Consider the following 24,585-nt stretch of genomic DNA (forward strand, 5'->3'; position numbering starts at 1 on the left):
TTGTAAGGCAAAAAGGAGAATTGGTTGGCTTATGTAAGCAATGTAGGCAGGGCAGGACCACTGGAACCAGCGGTCATTGGGACTTGTTTTTCACTCTTAACTCTGTCCCTCTGTTGGTTCGTCTCTTGTGCTAACTGGCTTACCTAATGAGGTGGCATATGTTTGTCTTCACCATCTGAGAGAATAGGGCTGTTTTGGAGTTGTCCCCCATTTCTGCCCCATGCTGCAATATGAAAAATCCTGGATAGAGGCTCCTAAGCTGAGGAGAAGTACCAAAATGTGAAGTTCCCATCAGAGATAACATTGCTAGATTTTTTTGTAGGGGGGTGGCGAGCCTCAAAAGTCAGTGTTAACAGAAGTAGGGATGGGTAAGGGCTAGGCAGACAAAAACATGGACCTGTGCTATAGGAGGGAAAGTAGAATCCAGTACTGGGTTGATAGCAGGAACACTTTACATCCTTTTGCTTTTAAAATGCTTTCATATACAACACTGTACCCCCTGTATTCCATGGGTGGATAGGTAGGTGGGGCAGAGCTGCCTCCATTGTGCTGCTAGGTGGTGCTTATGTGAGCGGCTGTGAGGCAGCTGGGCTTTTCTCTGGATATGGGGCCTGTGGTGCTGCTGAGATGTGGGTGGGCACACTGTCCCTGCATTATCCTTGGCTCTGTGGGGGAATGAGATTCCCACTGGATGGTTGTGCAGTATTCCAGCTACCACTGGACTGTCTCTGTTGCAGTTGCATCAGAGGGTAAACGAGTGTATGAAGGTGTTGAGGATCCTGCGAGAGGTCACTGCTGGCCAGACCGTCCTCAACATCTTGCCTGGTGGATTGGATCTGATGACTTTGAAGGTATGGTTGCAATTGGTATGACGTGGAGCTTATTTTATTCATCAAGACTTTCTTGGTTACAAATAACAGAAACCTAACTCACTAGTTTAAACTAGAAGAGAATTTATTGGTTCAAATAAATAGGAAGACCAAAGGCAGATTGGCTTTAGGCCAGTATAGCTAGATCCAGGATCTCAAACATTGTCATCAAAGCTCTGGCACTCTCCCTTCTCCTGGCTCTGTTCCACTCTGTGTACCTGGACTTCATTCTCACCAGACTCTTTCCATTAGGCAAGAAAGGTACTTGCTGGCATACCAAGCCTGCATTTCAACTCAGCTCTAGATTTAAAAGGAAAAGAGACTGTCTCAGCTTCCATTAACCTGGGAAGACTGTGGCCCTGCTTGGCTCAGATGCCCATTCCAGGCCAGTCACTGTGCCAGAGGGATAGAGTATTCTGATTGGCCTGTAAGTGCCCTATACGCCCACTTCTAGGGTTCAAGGGAACGTGAGCACCAGGATTGACAGCCCCACAGGGCCACATGGATGAGGGAGAGAAGGCTTGTTCCCCAAGGAAGTGCTATCAAGTCGCAAACAACCTGTGTCTACTGCAGGCTAATTCCTTCCTTTAAGGGAATCCCAAGAACCCCCAGAGGGATGGAAACTGTCCTGGCTATGGAATTTGGTGCCTTGTGAAGGTACATTTTTCTCTTTCACCCAGTCTCTCTCCCTGTAATTTCAAAAGTAGCCCAGAGAGAACGAAAAGTAGCTTGTTTAGAGAACCAATAAATCACACAAAAGCATGAAGGAAAAAGAAACAGTTATTGTTTTTTTTTTTTTTAACATTTTGATGTTTGTTTTTCCAGTTCTTTTATAATACATCTGCTTTTATATGTACTTATATATATAATATATATACATTTGAAAAATAATAATGTTATTATGTAATACAAGCTGTTTTGTGGCCTTTTTCTTCATTTAGCAAAACAGTATTAATGTCTTATGCCAGTTAATATTTTTCTATGGCATGATTTTTAATAGCCATGTAATGTTTCATTTTATGAGTGAGAATTATATATATGTATAAAATAACAACTACTCTTATGAGTACTTCCTATGATGAGGTCTTTACACAAACATATGCAGTAAGCATCATTATCTCTTCACATAGAAAGAAATCAAGGAACAAAGAGGCTTAAGTATATGCCCCAGCTTACACAGCTAAGTAACTGATAGAGTCAAACTTTAAATTGGGCCATTCTGAACCTAAAGCTTCTAGGAGCCTCCTTAGAAAATATCTTTTAAAGGTTCTGGTAAAGTCTTCCAGGCAGAAGCATCAGCCTTGATGGCCAGTAGGTAAGGCAGAAGCTGAAATCCAGAGAGCTTTACCATTTGGTGTGTGTCGTCAGTCCCCTCCAGACAAGCAGGGCCCAGTCCCTGAAGTTCAGGTCTGTGTGCGTATGTGCCTGAGACAGGCATTGGGAGATGGCAGGCTACGTGTAGTTGGATTAGTTAAGAGGCAGCCTTTTGGAGAAATACAGAATTTAAAAAGCTAAGTAAGTGTTCATCTATCAGATTGAGCAAGATCCAGAAATTGATTACTCCCCCTGTTTGCAAAGTTGTGGAGAAGTAGACTCTGCTCCGTGGCTGTGTGAGTGCAGGTTGCCCCATGTAGGGCAGTCTGGCAATAGCTATCCACAGTCCAAATGCATATATTGTTTGACCCAGCAATTTCCAATTCTGGGAATTTATTTTCCACAGACCTGCACGCAAGTAACATGATGTATGTGCAAGGTGGTTTATTCCAGCATTGTTTATGATAACAAAAGATTAACAGTATCCTAAGTGTTCACCCGTAAGGGAACTGATCTACTAAATTGTGGAATAATGGATGTATGAATTTGAGGAATGGTAATTGCTATATAACACATAAGCCCCAAATCTCAGTGACTTAAAGAGAAATTTATTTCTCTCCAACATGAAGTCCAAAATGGGTGCTTCTGTGCAAGGTCTGACTCAGGGATCCAGGCTCCTTTCATCTTATTACTCTACCCTCTTCCATTTGTGAAACCCAGCTTCACCGTGTACAGTAAGCCAGGAATGGGAAAGGGCGTGGAGGTTTGTACAGAAGGGTTTGTATGGACCAGGCCTGGAAGTGAGGATAGCACTTCCACTTAGATTCTGTCACAAGACGACTGTCACTCACATCCAGTCACAAGGCCACATCTGACTGCTGGGAGATAGAGTTCAGCTGTGTATCCAGGAAGAGGAATAGATTTCATGATCACTAAGTGGTCTGTACCATGGTGAAATCAAATGTATCTGTAAACAAGGATAAGGGGGCTCTTTCTGTACTAATATTATTATGCAAAAAAGTAGGATACAGCATCACTTGTGTAAAAGGGGGGAAAGTGTATGTTCATGTTTACCTGTGTAGACATACATAAGCTTTGCAAAGACACCAGAAACTTGCCTGTTTGTGGGAAAGGAGTGGGCAACTGTGTGGAAAGGGAATGGGGGTAGGCAGGAGACTTCTCTGTATACTCCTGGCTTTAGAGTTATGAGAATATATTAACTGATTTAAAAAGCTGAAGAGGCCTCAACCAAGTTGTTGATCTGAAGGTCGTGAGTAAAGAGGGGCAGAATTTAGATACAAAACCTTGGGATAGAAGTTGGGGAGAGCAAAGGAGAGCACAGGTTCAGAGCAGAGGCTGGGCAGCAAAGCCTACAGAGATTTCCTGAGCCCCTTAGCAGGCAGCTGCAGTGGCTTTTTATATAACCATGTCCTGAAGGCTTCTGGGGACAACCCGAAATAGATCCTTGCAGAGCATAGCATGTTAGAGCTAGCAGACTCGCTCTACTGGAGAAGAGTCAGGACAGGTATCAGAGGAAGTAGAACCTGAGCTGGTTTCGGTACAAGCGGTCCTTGTTTCAGAGCAAAGTGGATGAGCAGCAGGGCCTCCCCCATTCTATCTTTAACTTGGTTCATGTGTCATCCCTCGCGCTGGTCTGGTTGTAAGGCAGGGATGTGGAGGATGACAGGAGTTCTTATTCTTAGCCTGCTCTTACACTGATAGGTCATACAATTTCTGTTCATTCATTTATTCATAGATATTTGAATATCTACCCTGGTTCAGATATTATAGGTGATAAGATGATAAAAATAAAAGATGAAAAACGTGGCTTCAGAATTTCTGCCTACAGAAGGCTGCTCAGTCCAGAAATGGCCTGACCAGCTGCTCTCCAGTGGGCAAGAGGCTCATAATAATGTGGTTTTGGAGGGCTCACCCACTGTGTTGTGCTTATACATCATTGTCACACTGTTTCTTCCTCTTGCCCCTGAAGAATTCCTAAAAAACAGTTGTGCATTTCTGACTTGGCTTCCCTCAGGGCAGCATTGACGTGAGCCGGGTGGCTGTAATGGGACATTCATTTGGAGGGGCCACAGCTATTCTGGCTTTGGCCAAGGAGACCCAATTTCGGTGAGTTTCCCAGTGATGCTGCTGTTAGCGCCACACACCACTCATTCGTTCAGCAAGTGTTACGCGCTGGGCACTGTTTGGGGGGCTGGGGATTCAGTGGTGAAGAAAAAAGCAAGGTCTCTTATTTCATGGAATTATGTTATTGTGGGAGGAGACAGACTAGTAAGCAACCTAACAAACAATCAAATCCTCAGCACCCAAGTGCAATGAAAAAAATAAAGTAGGCTGATAAGCTAAAGTATCTGTAGGCTTTTTTGGGAAAGTGACATAACTAAGACTCAAAGACAAAGAAGCCAACCACGAAAAGGTCTAGGCAGAAGGAACAGTTCAAGGCCCTAAGGTGGGAAGAAACTTGCTGCATCAGGATGGGAGGAGTGTAGTGAGTGAGAGGGAGGCGATTCCAGATGTGACCAGAAAGGCCAGATCACTGGGCCTTTTGGCTAGAGTAAGGAAGTTAGATTTTATTCTAAGTGTGATGGGAGACCATCAGTATAGAAGAATATTAGTTACATTGAAAAACTACTGTGTGAAGAGTGGGTTGTAGCAGGACAGGACTGGGAACAGGAGGCTAGTTAGGGGGAGGCTATTTCAGAGTCAAGGTGAGGGTTAATGGATTTGCATTAGGATGGAGGTAGTGGGATGGAGAGAAGTGAAGGGAGTCAGGATAGATTTTAGAATTTTCAGGACTTATTGATGTATGAGGTGAAGGAAAGAGGAATCAGGGTTTTTTATTTGCATATCCATCATTTAAGTGGAAGGTGATTGTCCTTTATTGAAATGGAAGAGACTGGGGGAGCATTGGTGGGGGGGGATGGGTAGGATGCTTATCTTAAGGCCTTAGTTTTGCCCTTGGTGACAGAGATTACCGCTAAAGAAACTGGCCATGACTTTGAGTTGTGGCACCAAGGAGGCTTTCCCTGACCTCCCTGCCATGTATGCTCTGGGTGACAGTACCTTGTGCAATCAGGGCACTAAGCTGTATTTTGTTACCTTGTCTGTTCTATCTCCAGTGCTATTCTGGGAGCTCCTTGAGAGCAAGAACTGTGTCAGTTATCTTCAGATCCACAGCATAAGTCTGAGCACGTAGTAGGTACTTGATGAATTGAATGAATAAGAATGAGTAAATGAATGAAGTGCCATTCTGTGTCAGCTGCCTGAGAGTAGATCTGAGAGAAGGAGAAGATCTGATCCTTGCTCTCAAGAGAGTTTAAGACCTAGAAGGGTTTTTGGCAAGAGATAAAAGTGATCTCTATCCAAGATCCTAACTGAAGGGTATGGGCCCCGGTTCCCCTTTCTGGCTTTCTGAGCCTTTACCCCACTGAAGGAAGAGCTCTGACTTTTCCCCCACTGCCTAGCTATTCTTGCATGGCAGTTCCAAATGTCTAGTCCTGTTCCAGGTGTGCTGTGGCTCTGGATGCTTGGATGTTTCCTCTGGAACGTGACTTTTACCCCACGGCCCGAGGCCCTATATTCTTCATCAACGCTGAGAAATTCCAGACAATGGACAGTGTCAACTTGATGAAGAAGGTTTGTGCCCAGCATGACCAATCCAGGATCATAACTGTCCTGTGAGTAAACCCCAAGGTCATGATCCCCAGTGTCTGCTCCATTTTTTACTCAGCTGTGGCTCCTTTAATTTCTTCTAAATTATCCAAAGTTCTACCCTTTAATGGGGTACCTAAGTACTTCCTGAATTTCAGAATCTTAATTCCTTAAGAATTTCATATCTGTCCTTCATCTCCACTTAGCTCCACCTGCAGTGATTTCTTTACTAGTCTGTATGACTTTATGACAGGATTTGACTGTTGCTTTCTGGGAAAAGGGTATTGTGGGATTGTGTGTTGAAGAGGAAGAGGTGTGGGTCTGGGTGGACTCCAGAAATCTCTAACATCATTTGGAAATTTTATTGAGTCTTTTGAAGAGTGTGGATATAATAGACCTTTGACATTCACAAGACAGATTTTTAGAGAGCTTCCGGAATACCTCAATTCAGTTGTCTTCCATAAACCATCTATATTCTGCCTAGGAGAAACCACGTTCTCTTCACTTCTATCACCAATACTGTCAGGTGGTTTGTTTTCAGGAGCCGTTTTTCACAGAGGGAAAATTTTGAGTGACTTTAAGAAATGTACTGTACGTGGGAATTGTCTTAGAGCTCTAGGTACAGGGCTAAAGTCTCACCAACAAGTCTCTGACTTGATCTTACCCTGTACTTGAGCCTAATAATACACATGCCTCAAGGATCCTGGTCCTATTTCAGCAAAACAGCAAGCCACTACATACCGTGGACCTTTTGAATCATTGAGGGGGTTGAAATGCCAGATCGAGAGCCCAAAATGCTAGGGTCTGCTCAGTAGGCAGCGACTTCTTCCCTTGCTCATCTTGGCCCAGGCTGTCTTCCTTAGGGCCAGCCTCTCCCCTTTCATTTTGATTTCATGGCGGCAGAGGACTGCTTGACAGTTTCCCCAACCAATCAGATCCAGGGTGATTGTGACCTCTGGAGGGATGGGAGGTGAGAGCAGTTGGGAAAGGGTACACAAAAACTGCAGAGTTAACTCTTGACAATGATTATTTCTTAAACTGAGTGCTGGATACTCAAGTATCTATTATATTATTCTTTATACCTTCTCATGTGCCTTAAATAATATAGTTTAAAGTCAGTTTTTCTGCTTGATATCAAACAAAGGTTAGCATTTAGATTTTCCTTCCCTCGTTGAATTGACTAGTAAATTTAGTTTTGAGTATTTTAGCTCAAAATCAACCTAGTGAGAATTTCACCTTCAAATTGTGTTTGATGTCAAAGGACTTAAACTCTAATTCAGAAACCCTCTTTTACAAACACTTGCCCTCACTTTTCTGATTATTTAAAAGCTTATTTTTTAAAAGTTTAAAAAATTTATTATTTAAAAAAAGTTATTTCTTTTTCCTGTTTACTTTGTGGTACAGTTCTGAGCTAAAGAAGGAACTGATACGTTCTGTGAATGTGTGGAAGTCACTGAGTAAAAGCCGTGGGGTAATAATTATAATAATATAGGAATGACAGGTGCTGCAGACCCCACCTCCTTGCCTGATCTCCATTCCAGCTGACTCAGCCGTTTCCATATCCAGTCAGGCATGTGGTCTAGGACTTGAGGCAACTTTGAAGACAGGTACACCTGCTTTCAAATCCTAGCTCCATTCCTTACTAGCTGTGTGACCTTGGGCAGATCATTTCTCTCCTCTGGTTCTGTCAAAGGGAAAATTACTTCCCCTACAAGATTGTTGTGAAAATTGTGAGATAGTGCATGTAAAGCACCTTGCACATGGTAGGTGTGTAAACATTTGTGTGCTGTAGCCTCCAGACCCTTACTAGATACTTGTTTTTCTTTTCCTCTAGTGGTTCTGTTCATCGGAGTCTAACTGACTTTGTTTTTGTGACTGGTAGCTGGATTGGTAAATTCTTCCCCAGTCCAGTCCGTGGGAGCTTGGACCCCTATGAAGGTCAGGAGACGATGGTGCGGGCCATGCTGGCCTTCCTGCAGAAGCACCTTGGTAAGGAGAGAACAGGGGCTCATGGGACAGCCATGGGGTCCCTTAGGTTTCCCTGCACAGTGGTCTATACTGACACGTCTCGAATCAGAGAGATTTATGGCAAAAGGAAAACCTGAGTGAAGGAGAGGGTTACATAGAATTATAGCAGGAACACTTAGCCGAAAGTTTGGAGATCCTGATTCTGTCCCTTACCACCTGAATGATCTTGGTCTCTGCACCTTGATTTTTTCATTGTAAGTGGAATGTTCATCTCTCTCTACTCCACTACCTCTGTCCTAACTCATTATCACTCACCTTATGTGTGTTGCGGAGGAGGTTATGATGATAGATGGGCTAAATTTTTGAAAGTGCTTTTTTGAAAAAAAAAGCCTAGAAGGATGATGACTAATGTCACAAATCACAGGGCAGCCAAGTGGTGAGGCCCGAAGAGGTCTTTGGTCCAGCCTCCCACGCAGAGGAGAGATCCTCTTGTGCCTTCCCTGCTGCTTGGTCGCGCAGCACGGAGAGCGCACTGCTCAGCCCCCTCCATCACTGGAAACTTTGATTGTCAGGACTAATATTCCAGTCAGGCTTTTTTTGGTTACCAGGTCTAGAGATTCACTAATTTGCCTTGAGATAAAAAGGAGTTTGTTTATGAGAGTACACCTGGCCAGTCGAGAACTAAAAAGTTACAGGGACCGAGGTGGCTTGTAGGACTGGCGTCTCTCTCTTTCTCAGCTCAGGCTCTGTCTCCCTGTCTCTTCCTCTCATGACATCTCTGTTTCTCTTTGCTCTGGTCTGCATTTTCCTTCTTGCTACTCTGTACTTTTTCCTCTTGCTGATAGCATCTGCTTTGTATAGTTTCACTTCCTCATGACTTCCTCATGACCAGTTGGCTTGAATCACTTGTGGCTTGTTCTCTCTCCCTTGTGAGTGCCCACTGCTCACTGCCATATTTTCTTGGATTTCTTGGACCAGATTCCCAAGAGAGACAGCTTGATTGTACCAGTTCATCTTTACCTGCCAAAACACATCGTAGGCCACTGCCCAACCCAGGCCTGGAGCTCTCTTTATCGGATGTGCCTTTCTGATCCAGTCAGAAAGGAGTAGGCTACCATTATCTTTATCTGCGTGAGGCTGATCCCTCAGCGGGTGCTGTGTGTAGGACACATTCCTTCAGAAGGGGAACCAGGCTGGCCTGGATTTCTAAGGTTTGACCCACCTCTAACCTAAGATCAAGATCTGATTTTTTGTAATTCCTCCCCACTTGCCCTGAGTATCCCCTCAAGAGCTACCTTGGGAAGCCTCAGACTCCTTGCACATGGCAGCTCTTTAGATACTTGAAGTCACCTATGGTGTCCTCTCTGAGTTTTCTGTTCATTAAGCTAAATGTCTGTGGTACCTCCACCTGTTCCCTGTGCAGTTCCTTGTGTTGCCATGTTTTACCCGCTTTGAATGTGCTGTTTATTAATGTGCTTTTTAATGTGTACTGTCCTGACTTGAACACGACATGCTAGAGATGGTCTGACCCATGCCTGGTACAGCAGAATTGTCTCTTCTGTGCTCTGGACACCAGACTTCTAGATGGCTTGAATGTATTAACCTTTCCACCAAGTGCTAAAAAAATTTGATTTGGATTGGGTTTGCTTTTAAAACTCATCTGTCCTATTATGGCTGTATTGAGTTTTTGAACCTAAATTTGCATTCTAATGTTTATTCCTGTTCGTCTTGCTCAACATGAGCCATTAACTTTGGGGTTAATAAGACTTTGGGGCACCATTCTTACCACCTGGTAGGAGAGGAATGGATCCATGTGTCAAGACTTTAATAGAGTCTGACTACATGGTCCTCAGCCCACTCTGTTTCCTCTTAGCCCCCATCTCATTAGGGAAGAGCTACATATGACAAGGGAGTCCACCTTGGCAAACTGGGCTCCCTTCCTTCAGTAGGAATATCTATTGAGCTAAGATACTGATCACGGAGAACAGCAGAGGAGGAAGTGGAAGGGAGGAGAGTCTTAGACTCTTACAGGAAGATTGTTGACAACCTTGCTTTATTCCAGGCCTTCCTCTAAGTGCATTATCCTGTGTAATCCTGAAAAGTGGCCCTTTTCAGTGGAAACTTTTATTATTAACTCCATTTTACAGACAAGAATACTAAAGCTTAGAAAATTTAAGTAATTTGCTCAAGGTTATCTGGTTAGTAAGTGGCAAAGCCAGAATGCAACCTAGGCTGTCTGATTTGAAAGCCCAGGTGTTTCGTTGCTGCACTGTTCTGCCAGTGGCTCTCTGGACCCATGGATGCACTTAGTCTTTGGGAGCACAGGGGACAGGCTCCTAATTCTGGCAAGAGGGAAAGAACAGCCAAGAATGGGGGCTCTTTAGACAAAATGATGCTTGTCTTTAACATTAAAGATAAGTAAGTCTCACCAGGCAGGAAAGGGGCAAGGATCTTCTAGACAGAAAGCGCAAAGGCTGGTGTGGGCCTGGTCAGTTTTGAGAAGCTGTGTTTAGTATATCTGGAGCTCAGAATAGTGAAATGTTGGAAGATAAAGGTAGAGAAGTGGGCAGAAGCCAGATCTCGAAGCCCATGTGTTTGCTGAAATAAGTTTTAATTTTCTTCCACAGGCTGTGAGAGTCACTGGCAGGTTCTAAGTAGGGGAATGTCATGGTTAGACTTGTGTTTGCAGTCTGGCTGCATCATGGAGGAGGGGCAAGATGGGGCAGGTTGAGAGGCAAAGGGCCCAGGAAGGAGGATCTTGCAACATCCAAGCGTAACAGGTCAGACAGGGTGAAAAAAGGCAAAGGTTCTCTGCCTGGGGTATAGTTTCGCAAAGAGAGAAAAGCTTTCTGGTGGCCATACAGGACATTGTCACATGGGAAACTAAAATAGGTGGCTCAGCTGAACCTCTCACCACTTCTAAAAAATCCCTCTAAGAGCACATGCTCCACTGACACGGAGACGGCGTTACTTTCTATTAAGAAGATTGGTGCCTCTTTCATATTAACTACATGCTGCTTCTGTCTTCACCTACTCATCCCCCCTTCCACTTTCCCGGAAGGCTGTTTCACACCTTCTCCTTTCTCTCCAAACGTCGTAACACCACCTCCCCTATTCTGTCTCTTAGCTGATTAACTTTGCCTCCCTCTTTGCAGCAGAAATGGAAGCATTCAGTGCATCCTCAAAATCCCAACACTGCGTCATTACACCTACCTACCTTCTTGCGTGTACTTAGCTTTCTGTCTGGTTACTAGAGTTTCCGACTCAGTTGTCCAATGAGGCCAACCCCTCCCCCCACACGCTAGATTTCTTCCTCTTTGTTCTGCTCAAGATGATTGGGCCAGCAGTTTTTTCCTCTTTACCTTAGATCATCATTTTTTCCCTCTTTATTTTGTTCATTTCATTCTGAAATTTCTCTTTAAAAAAATTTGTCTTGGCCCATACTTTGCCCCCCAGTTACCACCCTGTTTCTCTGTTCCTCTTGACAGCAATACTCCTCAAAAGAAGTGAATGTCTTTACTTTCTCTAATTCTTCTCTTCCCATTTTCTCTTGACCTACTCCATTCAGGCTTTTGTATCCCAGCTGACCAGGAAAACTGCCCTTGTCAAGGATACCAGTGACCTTCACAATACTAAATCCAGAGGTCACTTCCATTTTTCCTCTCACCGAACTCTCAGCAGCTTCTGACAGAGTTGGTGACTCCCTCCTCTGTGAAGCCCTCTCTCTCCTTCCAAGATACCCCACTGTGTATTTTCTCCTCTCTCAGTGTCTACTCCTTCTCCATCTACTTTGCTGTTTCCAGGGCTCAGTGCTTGGACCTCTTCTCTACCTGTGTCCCCTAGTGTCATCTGGTCTCATGGCTTTAAATGCCATCTCCATGCTGACAGCTCTCCAGTTTATATCTCCAGTTTGATCTCTCCCATGAACATCAGATTTGTAGAACCTACAACTCAACATTTCTACTTGGACCTCTAAGAGACATCACACACAAGCACGAATTTCAACTGCAGTCTTTCCCTTCTCAGTTAATAGTAACTCCATCCTTCTAGTTACTCCAGCCAAAGTCTTCATTTTTGTCTCTTCTGTTACACCTCCCATCTAAATCCCTCAAAAAATCCTGTTGGCTCCACCTTCAAAACACAAATGGAAAGTAATCACTTGTTACCACCCCGGCAACTACCATCCTGTCCAACTCATCTCTCACCTAAATTACTGTGAAAGTTTCTGACTGGTCTCCCTGCTGCCACCCTTGCCTCCCTACATGGTCTTTTCTTAATCAAGCAGCCAGAGTGGTCCTTTTAGAAAGTAAGTTGGATCTTGTCACTCCTCTGTTCAGAACCCCCCAGTGACTCCCCATTTCTCTGAGACTCAAAGCCAGTGCCCAGCGTCCCTCCCAACCTCCTCTCCTGCGGCTCCTCCCCGGCCTGCTCCACTCTGGCGGCACAAGCCTCCACACCCGAGGCACACTTCCGCTTCAGGCCTTTGCTCTGCTGTTCCTGCTGCCTGGAACATTCTTCCCGTGTAGTCTCGTGGCTCATTCCCACCTCATTCAGGTCTTTGCTCAAATTTCACCTTCCTAGAGAGGCCCACCTTGACCACCCTTTTAAAAGCATTTTACCGTCCCTTCCTCCCCTTATTCCTGTCCCCTGGCCACCACCACTGCTTCTTTCTGGCTGTCTTTTTACATAGCACTTCTCACCTTCTCATATCCTATGTAGTTTGTTCTGTTTATTGGTATCTCTGCCTCCTAGATTGTGAGCTCTATGAGAGTGAGAGTTTGTTTCTATTTGTCTGTGGCTGTATTTTTATCACCAGGAACAAAGTGTGGCACACAGTGGTGTGCTCAGTATTTTATGAATTAATGAATGTGTAGCACTTGTTTATTGAGGACCTGTTCCATGCCAGGTTCTTGGCAGGGCCCTGGGGATTTAAAGATGAAGGAGAGTGGCTGTGCCTTCCGTCCCAGGTTTTGTTTGTTCTGAACAGAAACACTATTTGCCTGCTCAGCTGTGTCCTACTCTCTCAGCCTACGGCCTAGGATCCTTTCTGACTGTTCTCGCCATGTCATTAGATCCATCTGCCCATGATCCCGGGGCCCTCTCTGGAATCAAACCCAGTGTTGTGCCGCTTGGTGATGTCACTGTCCTATTCCTTCTGCACTTCACTGAGGTGGCCCTGGATTTGCATCCACCGGCTGGCGTATGAAGGGTCTCTTCTTGCTCAGCAACATCCACGAGCTTGGAAGTGGGCTTTGCACTTTCTCACCCTTTCCTATCAGGTTTTGAATTCTGAGTCTACCACTTACCAGCTATAATGACCTTGGTTGAATCAGGCAGCTTCTCTGAGCCTGTTTCCTCAACTATAAAGTAGGGCCAATATAGTACTTAGCATATAGGGATATTATGAAAATTAAATGAAACAATGCATGTTTAGCAAAGTCCCTAGAATATATTTTCCTTCAATAGATGCTGCCTTCTGTTATTATTATCATTACTGAGTTTGTATGGGTTAAGCAAGCCATTTATGAAGCACATTTATAAAGGCTCTGAAAGAATAGTGGTTATCATTACTGCTACCACCATCACAATCACCTTAGCCAGTCCTTTTAGTATCCCAGGTGCTCCTCTTTCTAGGATGACCCACTAAATCCCTGTTAGCTACTCTCTGATCTAACCTTACATCAATTTGCCTAACCTTCCTGTTTTTTTTTTTTCCCTCATTCAGACCTGAAAGAGAACTATGACCAATGGAACAACCTCATTGAAGGCATTGGACCATCACTAACCCCTGGGGCCCCACACCATCTGTCCAGCCTATAGGCACAACTGGTCATTTGTGAAATGTCACTGAGCTGAGTTCCCATTTGGGGCCTGCCCAGTGACATCAATGGCCTCCTATCAGGAAGTGGTCAATATGACCCTTCTTCATAGATTGAGAGGGTGTAATCACACTGCTGATTGGTAACTAGGTACTTTGATCTTGGACTTGTTAATCTTAAACTCATGTTGGGACTTTGATCACTTACTGACTGGTAAACTGACTTTCTAGAGACTGAGCCCTGGTGGTGTGAGGAACAAGCAGTGGGGTGGGTCTGGGGAGGACCCAAGCCCCAAGCTGAACACCATGAGTCCAATTAACCCAGGGAGACTGCTTCCGCACCTTGGGCTAATGTGGCTTCTGCAGTGGAAGAAATGCAGCCAAAAGATGGAGTGAAAATTCCTATCTTCGGGACCGCTGGTGCCAGAGACAACCTGGCACTGTCTCTTCCTGCCTCTCTCCTTCTCCCTTCCCAGGGCCTCTGAGCAGTTTAGGTAGCTTTCTAGGATGTGGACCACTATCAGATTTTCTGTTTATTTTCAAGCCTTCTCATTGCATGAAACATAGTACCAGCATTTAGTCAAGACTAAGTTATACTTGTGAACCCATGGGAGGGGCAGACAGCATTGTCCTGATAGCTTAGGGAGAGAAGCTGAGGGACAGAGGGTGCCTCAGAAGCTCCGGATGTCTTTGAGTTTTGCTGAAAATGTAGCTTGACGGGAAACAACACAAGTTGGTTGAGATGGAGAAGGTAGAATAACAGTGTTAAGTAGCGATTGGAACAGGCCCTCACCACAAAAGGGAAGAAGTTTGGAGGCCATCGAATTCAGGGGGCCATCCCTAGAGAGAAGTCTAGGAACACTTTGGTCTTGCGTCTTACTTCAGATGTCATGAGCCTCCAACTTGCTCAGAATCAGGGTGCTATAGTTGTCTCTCTCCTGGCTCTGAGGCCCTAGCCTCAAATTGAGTCAAGATACAGACTGAATTTCTATTCTGTTCCATTTATAATATGATATTAATACTCATGTTTGCCTAGTGATACGTTGGAATATTCTCTGTGTTTAATCTGCATTACAGCAAGATGGGGAGCCATCTGGATGTAACTTTTCCTTCTGTCTTTCTTTGATCACTTACCACTTGTGCCCGTGTGGAAAAAAACTTTAAAAGGAAAGGAAGTCTTCCCAGGGATCTCGTTCCAAGCTATCTGGGAACGTCAATGCGAAACACTCCTCTCCACTCCCCTAGACTTCTCAGCTCAGTTTGAGTAGGGGACCCCAGGGGAGGGAAGAGCAAAAGGGAAATGCATCTCTATACATCAGTGTCACCAAAGCAAGCTGGGAGCCTCCCATCTCAACAGCTATTCTTTCTAAGAGGTGAAACACCAGATCTGTTGAGGCTGTGGACCTGCCTTGGGAGGACCTGTGGATTCCAGTGAGACGTAGCACAAAGCCCCGGGCCCTTGAGTTCCATGGCCTGGTTTTGAGTACAGGCTCCACTACTGCTAACTAGGTAAATTTGAGCAAATTATGTTCTCTTTCCAGTCTTGGTTCCTGCATTTCTAAAATGGGGATCTGCATTATGAATAATTAGGAGGATTCAGTGAAAGTATGTATAGCCCATGGGTTATGTACTTTCCAAACATTTGAGTTTTTTCTGGTTGTCCTATAGCTGTTGTTTCCTAGCTTGATTGCTTTCAGTCAGAGAAAATGACCCATATGATTTTCATCTGAAACTTACTTGTTGGCCCAGTGTGAGGTCAGTTTTATAGATGTTCCATGTATGCTTAATAAGACAGTGCATTCCGAAGCTGTTGCTGTTTTACCAAAGAACACATTATGAATTTCCTTCTATGAGAATGCATACAGATACATAATAGGGCCATGCAACCTCTAGAAGGGACCAGAGCCACCCAGCACTCACAGAACCAGAGCCACCCAGCACTCACAGAACCAGAAGAACCATCCCTTGTGCCTGGGGCTGGTTCTGCAGATGCTGAGAAGCCAGTTCTGACAGCATTAGCACATGAGACCCAACCTATACCTTGAGCCATAAATATTGCTGTTATGTTTTGTGGAGACCTGAAACCCCCCTAGAGAAAGATTGTTTGGAAACTGGATCCATCTCCTCCATTCAGTTCATGTTCTGTTAATGACTCATTTATCTAGCATCACTGGAGTAGGTGAATTTTCCATATAATTGAAAATTATTCTTTAAGCCACAAGATGTAATATTGACTTTTTAATGGTTATTCACTAAAAAGATAATGCACATACTTCTTAATGTGATCTGACCTCTTAACTTTTTAGGATGTTTCAATCAGGATAGACTAGACTATATGGTAGTAACAAACAATCCCAAAAAACAATAAAAATTTATTTCTTGTCCATGCTGCTTATCCTCTGTGGGTCAGCTGGAGGCTCTACTCTGTGTCATTTTTAAAAAAAATTTTTTGGGGGGAGAGTAATTAGGTTTATTTGTTTATTTACTTTTAATGGCGGTACTAGGGGTTTAACCCAGGACCTTGTGCATGCTCAGCATGCACTCTGTCACTGAGCTACACCCCTCTCCCCCTGCTTTGTATCATTTTTACTCTCATCTGGGGACCCAGGCTGGCAGAGCTGCCACTATCTGGAAGCATGGCCATTGGCCATAGTGGATCTGGGGGAGAACATGGTGAAGCCCCTACTAACTCTTAAAGCTCCTGCCCAGAAGTAACCCTCATTATTTCCATTCACATTTCATTGGCCAGAATAAGTCATCTGGCCCTACCTAACATCCATACCTTCCCCAGAGAGCAAAAACATCTGTGACCAGATCTAATGTCAGAGCAATGGTGCCCACTGGTCTGTGAAGATGTGGATAGCTACTTGCACCTACACTTCATGGCCCCCAGATGCTGTCCTCTTAGTTCTTTTCATTGCTTTTCTTTTCTTTTTCTTCTTTCAACAGAGGTACTGGGAATTGAACCCAGGACCTTGTGCATGCTAAGCACATGCTCTACCACTGAACTATACCACCACCTCCTCCCGACCCCGCACCTTTTTCATTGCTTTTCATAGTTTGTGTTGTCTCCCTTGTGGTCAGCCTGCCAGGCATTGCTCTTCATTGTCTTGAATGTGGCAGCCCCCAGCAGGTCTCCGTGTTCACTTCAAGTTTACAACTTCTGATCAGCCACATTACTTAACAGCTGTCTGAAGTAGAACTAAGCAGTCACTGAGAGAGGGCTTTAGGGACTCTCCTGCAACTAGAATGCACTGCCTTAAGTGCTTAGGCTTCGTAATCCTTCCTTTGACTACTCAAGAGTGGTTATCACCGGCCTTTGGTCTTTTGCCCTGGTTTTTTGTTAACTTCCAGGGAATCAAAAGGCACCAGTTAAATGGCCTTTAGATGAGCAAGGTAATCCTGCATATCAATTGGCATGTGCTGATAAATTACATTCTAGTGAATTCTTTCCAAAAGCAAAGAAGATGTCTTGGGTTCCTTTTGTATCCTCTTGTTCCCCACCCCATTATAGGGCCGTACCTGTGGAGACATCCTAGTGGTATATTGTAAAGTTTCTGTGCACAGAATGGTGCATCAGTTAGGAAGGACAGTAAGTAAATACAGGATGGAATGAAATTCTTCATCCTTTCCACTTCCTGGATGAGTCAGGCCCTCAGTTGTCCCTAAGCCCCTTTCTGGTGTGTGTCCTGACACAGCTGCCCTGCTTGCCCTTCCTTAAGAAGACTACTGGACTCTTGAAATGTCAGTTGATGGGCTCCAACTTTATGTCTTGGCCTTGTAGGGACCTTCATCTACCCCCTTTTTCTTCTGGGGCATCACTTACCCCTGGGCCTGCAAAGTGACAGAGGGACAGGAGAGGCCATACTCTGTACTTGGGACCTATCCTCAGTAGGAAGCTCACTGTCCCATCATAGCCAGATGTAGAGGCCACATGTCCCTGGCCATAGCTGCATGGAAAATGATGGCAATGATCATCGTAATAGCCAACATTTACTGGGCTCTTACTGTGTGTCCTGGACTGTGCTCAGTGCTTTATATGCATCAGCTCATGTGCTGTTCACTGTAACTCCATGAGAGCTGGTGATATTAGCCTTATTTCATGTATGAGGAAACAGAGCCTTAGAGAAGTGATTTGATCAAGCTCTCAAAAGAAAGAATTTGGGGAAACTGGAATTTAGGCATCAAAATCCAAGCTCTTAATCTCTGGGCCACACAGCCTCATTTACATGCTTGGTTTTGCACCTTCCCCATATTTTTAAACTGTCAGGTTAGGAGGAATATCATTTCATGAGGTTGAATCAAGAAAGTCAAACTCTCCAACAATTTCTGTATGACTTGTACTGAAATTCAGTAATATCCTTGGTGCTACTGAGAAGTGGATTGGGGGGAGAACTGAGCTTTGCTGAGAACTGGGGGCCAGATGCTCTGTTGATTTGACAGATGAGAACAGTTCAGCGTCGAAGAACATGGTCACTGAAATCAGGCAACTCCAACACTGTCAGCCCTGTAACTTTGTGCTAACTTATTAACTTTTATGAGCTTCAACTTCCTCATTTGTAAAATGGAAATTTTAATAGTATTTACCTCTTAGAGTGGTTGTAATAATTAAATGAACTAATTAATGCATGCTAAGCACTTAGCACAGTGTCTATTTTAAGGGCTTGGTAAACATTAGCCATTACTAGTAGTGATTTATTTGATCCTCTTTACATACCTATAAGGTGAGGTATGATCTGCCCTTGTACTGAGTGGCCCCAGATGATCTTGGTCTAACTCTTCTCCCAGCTTCTCCAGTTCCATTTGGTTCTCACATGGAGCCTGCTAACTGCCAGTCAACTACTGCTGTTGTGGGAGGGTGGAGCTGGATGCAGAGAGACAGTTTTCCATTCTCTTTGCTCTGATCTCCCTGCTCATCTCATAAAAAATCAAAATCCATACCACAGTTCTATCTCTGCACGTTGTCTTCACCACCAGGGAGAATCTACTCTCTTAGGTTCTGGTTTGAATTTTAATTCCACACCCAATCATCCAGACACGCACATCTAAGCACTAGGTGTAAATCAAAGGCCCTAAAATGTTGAACAGGAGCCCGATAGAAGGTCTGTGTGGAGGCTGGCCAAATGGATGAGGACCTGGGGATAGGGGGTTTGTCATAGAGGCTAGTTGTGTGAATTTTTGTCTCTGCCTTTGAGGCTGGGGTTGGGGTTAAAGTGCCCCATGACCTCGTCAGGAGAAACTCCCAGGCCTGAGAATGGCCAGCAAATTGCCTCTACACAGCTCTCTCCCTCGCTGCTGTATCTAATTCCTACCAAGCTCTCTTTTTTCTTCCCTCTTGGTGGTTCTCACCCAGCCCATCTTTTCCATTTTACTTGAGCATAGTCCCTCTCCATCAGCTCACCGCTGGAGTGATTTTTACAGTCTCCTGGACTCTAACCTCTCTTTTCTCTTGCATTCTTCTGCCAGATCTGCCTGAAATACCACTTTTGTAAAAACAAAGCAAAACTAGCCTGGAAGGGTTGTCTAATGGAAAGAGGAACAAACTGATCGTCTGGAGCCCTGGGTTCTTGTCTCGACTCTCGCTGCCCCTCACTCTGTGACCTCTTGTGTGTGCTTTTCTCTCATGACTTCGGTTTCCTAATCTGTCAGTTGGGATGTGGGGGGAGGGGGTGGTCGTGTCTCTGTCACTGAGTTGTTAAGAATCTACAGGACTCCCTTTTCCCTGGAGAACTGCGTCTCCTCCCCTCATTCTGTCTGGTCTTGCCCTACCTCTCCTGTCCTCTGCTTCTTACCATGCCTTCTTCTTTTTCCACAATCCCCTGAATATGCCCACCCACCCCCTAAACAAACACGCATACCCTGTCTCACGATGTTGTCTTGCTTGCAGGAACTTCCCAGCCTCCTTTCTGTGCATCCCAACACTGCTATTCCTTTAGGGCCCATTTCGAGTCCCACCTCATCTGAGAGCCTTCTTGATTAGATTCAGCTAACACTTGATCTCATGGTCTCAGGCTCCCCAACAGACATAGATCCTGTGCCATATTTAGTTTTGCACTTTATTACATTATTCCAGGAGTAGGACCCATCTGTTGGATAGGAAAAGCATCCTCCTGTTGACTGACATGGGGAGCAGGAATCGTCCCCTGCCCCCGCCCCCCATCAGGGGGCTTCTTGTTCCCCAGCCAGACTTGGGAACAGCTGGTGTTCATCCTCTGATGTCTCCAGCTGCCCCTGGTTCCTTTTTTTTTAAGGTTTTCCCAGATGCCAGCTGTGGGGCCCAGGGCAGAGCTAGTGACAGAGCAGCCAAGGGCAGGTGGAGTGAATCAAGATATATGGACATGTAGCATTTAAGAGTTAAAAGAAGGGCAAAACTGAGCACAAATCACACTAATGTTGAAAATGAGAGAAAGCAGTTTGCCAGCTTATTTTTCCCATCTTGCTTTCATCTAAAAAAAGAAGCTGCTCAGAAATACAGTCCTCCTCAGCCTACTGAGCCAGATGGTCCCTAGATGCTCAGCCTGCCAAGTGTGCATATATAATTATTCATTTTCATGGGATCACACCCAGGTCTGAATCCAGACACTGACACTTTTCTTTTTTTTTTTTTTTTTTTGCCATTTGATCTAAAGCCAGTGAACCCTTCGGAGCCTTTCTTTTTCTGTAAAGTGGGGTCACTAATGTCTACCTTGCCCACCTCAGGATTTTTGAGGGGGAGAGAGAGTTTCAGTGTAAGAAGTGAGAGCACTTTGTAATTTACAAAGCACTAGACAAATACACATTGCTATTAATAATAAAAATTCCATATTTTGTTTTTGCCATAGGTGCTACTATGTAATGGGCACTTGTTCTGTGCCAGATACTGTGCTCCGTGTTTTACATACATTGTATCATTTAATCCTGACAACATTCCTATAAGGAAGTGCATGTTACCCTCTACAACAGGTCAGGAAAGTGACGTTCATAAAGATTTGCTAGCCCAGCCACAGTCACCCAGCAGGTAAATAAGTGCTGGAGCCAGGAGCCTAAACTGTTGGGTTCCCAAGTCAGTGCTCTTAATTCCTGTTCATTCGTATCTAACAAAAATGTAAAGCGGTTCTTTACCCAATGCAGGCTAAAACACTCCACAATTTGATCTCCATTAAGTGTCCTAAGCAGTTGGGTCATACAAAGAGTCATTTCTGTTGAAGACCTGACTGAGTTGGACAGTACAGTTTGAATTACTTTTCTAGTAGTAGAAGTAGGCTGGGTCTGTCCATCCATCCATCTATCCATTTATCCATCCACCCACTTCATATAAAGTTAACAGTTCAGGAAACAAGCCCAGCAGTACTATACTCTAAAACCATGAAGCCAACCATCTGGCAGAAAAATTTTCTTAAATCTCTAACCCACATATTATAGATTCATGATTTTCAGCTCTAGATGCACATTAGAATCACTTTGAAACTATATAAAAATACAGTTGGCCTGGCCATGTCCAGAGAAGCTGATTCAGAAAGTATAGGGTGGGGACAAGGTGTGTGTGTGTGTGTGTGTGTGAGAGAGAGAGAGAGAGAGAAGCTCTGGGGATATTCCTGATAATGCAGCCAAGTCTAAGAACCCTCGCTATGGTTTAACACTATTAGCCTATTTTCTCTTCTTTTATGGATCAGGAGTAATTACTAGCTGAAAATATAGAATCATTGAATTTTAGAACTGGAAAAGCCCTTAAGTCTTTTGACCCAAGAGGAAACCAAAGCTCAGAGAAATTCATCAGGTAGTTGGCAGACTTGAATTAAAATCCAGATCTTCTGCAGGGAAGGTATAGCTTAAATGGTAGAGTGCATGCTTAGCATGAACAAGGTCCTGAGGTCTTGGGTTCAATCCCTGGTACCTCCTCTTAAAAACAAACAAACAAATAAATAAATAGACCTAATTACCTCCCTCTCCCACAAAATTTAAATAATAAATAAATAAATAAATAAATAAAAGTGTATAAATCAATAGTTTAAAAAAAAATCCAGATCTTCTGATTTCCAGTCTAATGCTTTAAATACCTCCATAGATGGCCAGGGTTTTGTTGGATTATTAAGAAAATCCTTAGGACCCCATTCACTATGATGTCCATGATATCCAGCAACCATACCTTGGAGTTTTTGTGTAGGGAAGAAGCTTGGACTAGCCTCAAGTGGGCCTTTCTCATGGATGTTCATTCACTCTACAAGTATTTTATTGAAGCCTGTACTACGGCTGGACCTGTCCCCTTGGAACTGAATCTAGAAGGCAAGAAAGGCAAGTCACAGGTAGGCCCCGTGTGATGCGTGCTGTAATAGGGGATGTATCAGGCTTAGAAGCAGCACAGGATGTTCAGTTCAACTTCAGCAGAGGGGAAAGGCTAAAAAGGCTTCACAGAGTATCGTGTACTTGAGCTTGGTATTTGTATTAAGTATCCACTGGCATAATAAATGAGTCCCAAATGTAGCAGCTTAGAACATACCTCACACTTCATGGCTCAGGAATTCTGGAATGGCTTAGCTGGGTGGTTCTGGCTCAAGATCTCTCATGAGGTTGCAGTCAAGGTGTCAGCTGGGCTTTCTGTCATCTGAAGGCTTGACCAGGACTGGAGGAGTCACATCCAAGCTGGCTCACTCATGTGGCTGCTGGTAGGAGGCCTCGGTTCCTTACCACGTGGAGCTCTCCAGCTAGAGGTCTCTGAAGACATGGCAGCTGGCTTCTCCCAAAGCAACTGATCCAAGAGAGGGTAAAGTGGAAGCTGCAGTGTCTTTTAAGACCCATCCTTGGAAGTCATACTCCATCATATCCACAATATCATATTATCATACAGGTCAGTCCTCTTCAGTGAGAGAGGGGCATGAATACAAGGAGGTGCGAATTACTGGAGTCGTCTTGGAGGCTGGCCACCCTGCTATTGGAGTTTTCCAGATAGTTGAGGGAGAAGAAAGTCCTTCCAGGCAGAGGAAATAACGTTAAGGCATAGATATGTAAATAGTAGAGCATAGCATGTTTCGGATATTTTAACTGCCTTGGAGAAAACAGGCGAAAAATATGGATGTAGGGGAGCTTACTGAAGAAACTGGAGAAGGCTTTCTATGCCAAGTGGAGGAGTTAGGCCTTTATTGGGTAGGCCAGAGGTTTTTAAGTATTTCTGCTTATTGGAATCCCATGAGGAAATTTTAAAACTCTCAATGCCAAAACTGCATTTATATCAATTAAATAAGAATCTTTGGGAGTGGACCTGGACATCAGCAGTTTTTAAAAGCTTTTCACATGATTCCAATAGCAGCCAAGGTTGAGAACCAGTGATGTAGGCAAACACGAAGTAACGGAAAAGATTGAAGCAGGAGAGTCACGTGACCAGATTTCCAGTCTCTTCTGGGTGATGAGGAAGTGCAGCTGAACCTCCTCCGCTCACCTGGAAAATGAATTATTAGACCCTTTCATCTGTTCTCACCCCTTACTCAGGTATTATATATTTCATCATCTCTACCACCAGAAATTAAGCAGAAATATTTTCACTTCAGCATCCCCAAGTAAATTCCCAGCGTCCTGAATTGCCTATTGTTCACAAACTTCCAAACCTAATGTTGGTGCCAACATTTTTGTATTAACATAATCATTCTAGAGGGTCCCAGCCCCGCTTAACACTGTTTCATATATTTTTCTGTTTCTGCATGGTCTTCACATCCAACAGTCTGAGCCACTAGAGTGTAAAGGTGACGGTCACAGCCCTCCAAGTCAGGTGGACCTCTGGATTTGAGTCCTGAGGTTATCACTTATTAACGTGTCAGGTGGCTTAGCTTCTCAGGGCTTCAGCTAACTCATTTGAAGGATGATGATAATACCTACCTTGGAAGACACTTGAGGATATTAAGTGAGGCCGTGTCTGTCAAGACTTCTGCCTAGTGCCTGGCATGTAGTTAGTGTTCAATAAATGTTGTTATTCAGCATTTCAAATGGCATTTTAACATTCTGTTGCATCAACTCTCCCCAGCCTCCCACCCCTTGGGTCTGTTTAGCACTTTTCTCTGTTGCCAGGGTAATTGAGCCATTTCTAGTTGTTTTTAGCTATAATGTATACATTTCTTTGTATAAATTGGTGGGGTTTTTTTTTAAGTCATTTTCCTAACGTATTAGGTGTGGAAAGTGAAGACTGGAGAGGCGAAGTAACTTGTCAAAGACAAGTTGTACCACTTGTTAGTAGCAGAGCCAGGAGTAGGGCCCAGGTCCCAGACACCCTGAGTCTTAACCTTGTGATCTTTCCACCCTGCCACCCAGCCCCCATACTCAGTGGAGACTTGAAAACTGTCCTTTCTTGCCTTCTCTACTCCAGGCTGGATGAGTCAGATGTCCCATTGTGTCCTCTGACGTCTCTCCCACCCTTTCATCATCCTAGAGGTCCCTCATCATCCCGGTATAATTGGAGCAGCGTCCCTGCTGTTCCCCTGGGGAGTGGGAGCAGACGATGACTAATGCTTTGGAGACCTGGACTCCTCTCTCGGCGCCTCTGGATCTCTGTTGGTTGATGTTGTGCTGTCAGATGGAGATGGGGACCCTGTCTGACTCAGATGTACACCTCTCTCCTACCTGAATGCAGTCTGTCTTCATCAGATCCACCTCCCAAGAACAGTGGAGCTTAAAGAGACCAGAGAGGCCATTCTCTAACCTGGCCCCTGTTATTTAAAAAATGAGGAAACTGAGAATCAGTGATAAAGGTTGATCAGTGGACTGGGACCCGAGCTTCCTGGCTCCCATTGTGGTGTTGGGGAGAGGGCACTGGAGCCAGGCAGACCTGGGTGTGAATCCCAACTGTGTGAACTTGGGCAAGTGAGTTATATGATGCTCCATTTCCTTTTCTATAAAATGGCAATACCCAGCTCGAGGGTGTTACAAAAGTTAGATGAGATAACTAATGTAGACTATGGAGCACTATGCTCAATAAATGGCAGT

General features: G+C 44.4%; 1 protein-coding gene across 26 annotated transcripts in view; it reads left to right on the plus strand.

The window, feature by feature from the left end:
* The window catches only part of PAFAH2 (platelet activating factor acetylhydrolase 2), a 60,960-nt gene that overhangs the window by 12,701 nt on the left and 23,674 nt on the right, over positions 1-24,585 (plus strand). For 12 of the 26 annotated variants that reach the window (XM_074377114.1, XM_045511450.2, XM_010948047.3 and 9 more), the window contains 4 exons: positions 738-851; positions 4,219-4,310; positions 5,708-5,878; positions 7,687-7,841. In XM_074377114.1, the coding sequence (XP_074233215.1) occupies positions 738-851; positions 4,219-4,310; positions 5,708-5,878; positions 7,687-7,841 (532 nt within the window). Of the gene's footprint in view, positions 1-737; positions 852-4,218; positions 4,311-5,707; positions 5,879-7,686; positions 7,842-13,545; positions 16,023-24,585 lie in introns of those variants that run through there. The other 14 variants (XM_074377116.1, XM_074377121.1, XM_074377127.1 and 11 more) reach the window with 5 other exon arrangements.

This window comes from Camelus bactrianus, chromosome 13 (assembly GCF_048773025.1).
Source record: "Camelus bactrianus isolate YW-2024 breed Bactrian camel chromosome 13, ASM4877302v1, whole genome shotgun sequence".
In the NCBI taxonomy this organism is placed as follows: domain Eukaryota; kingdom Metazoa; phylum Chordata; class Mammalia; order Artiodactyla; family Camelidae; genus Camelus; species Camelus bactrianus.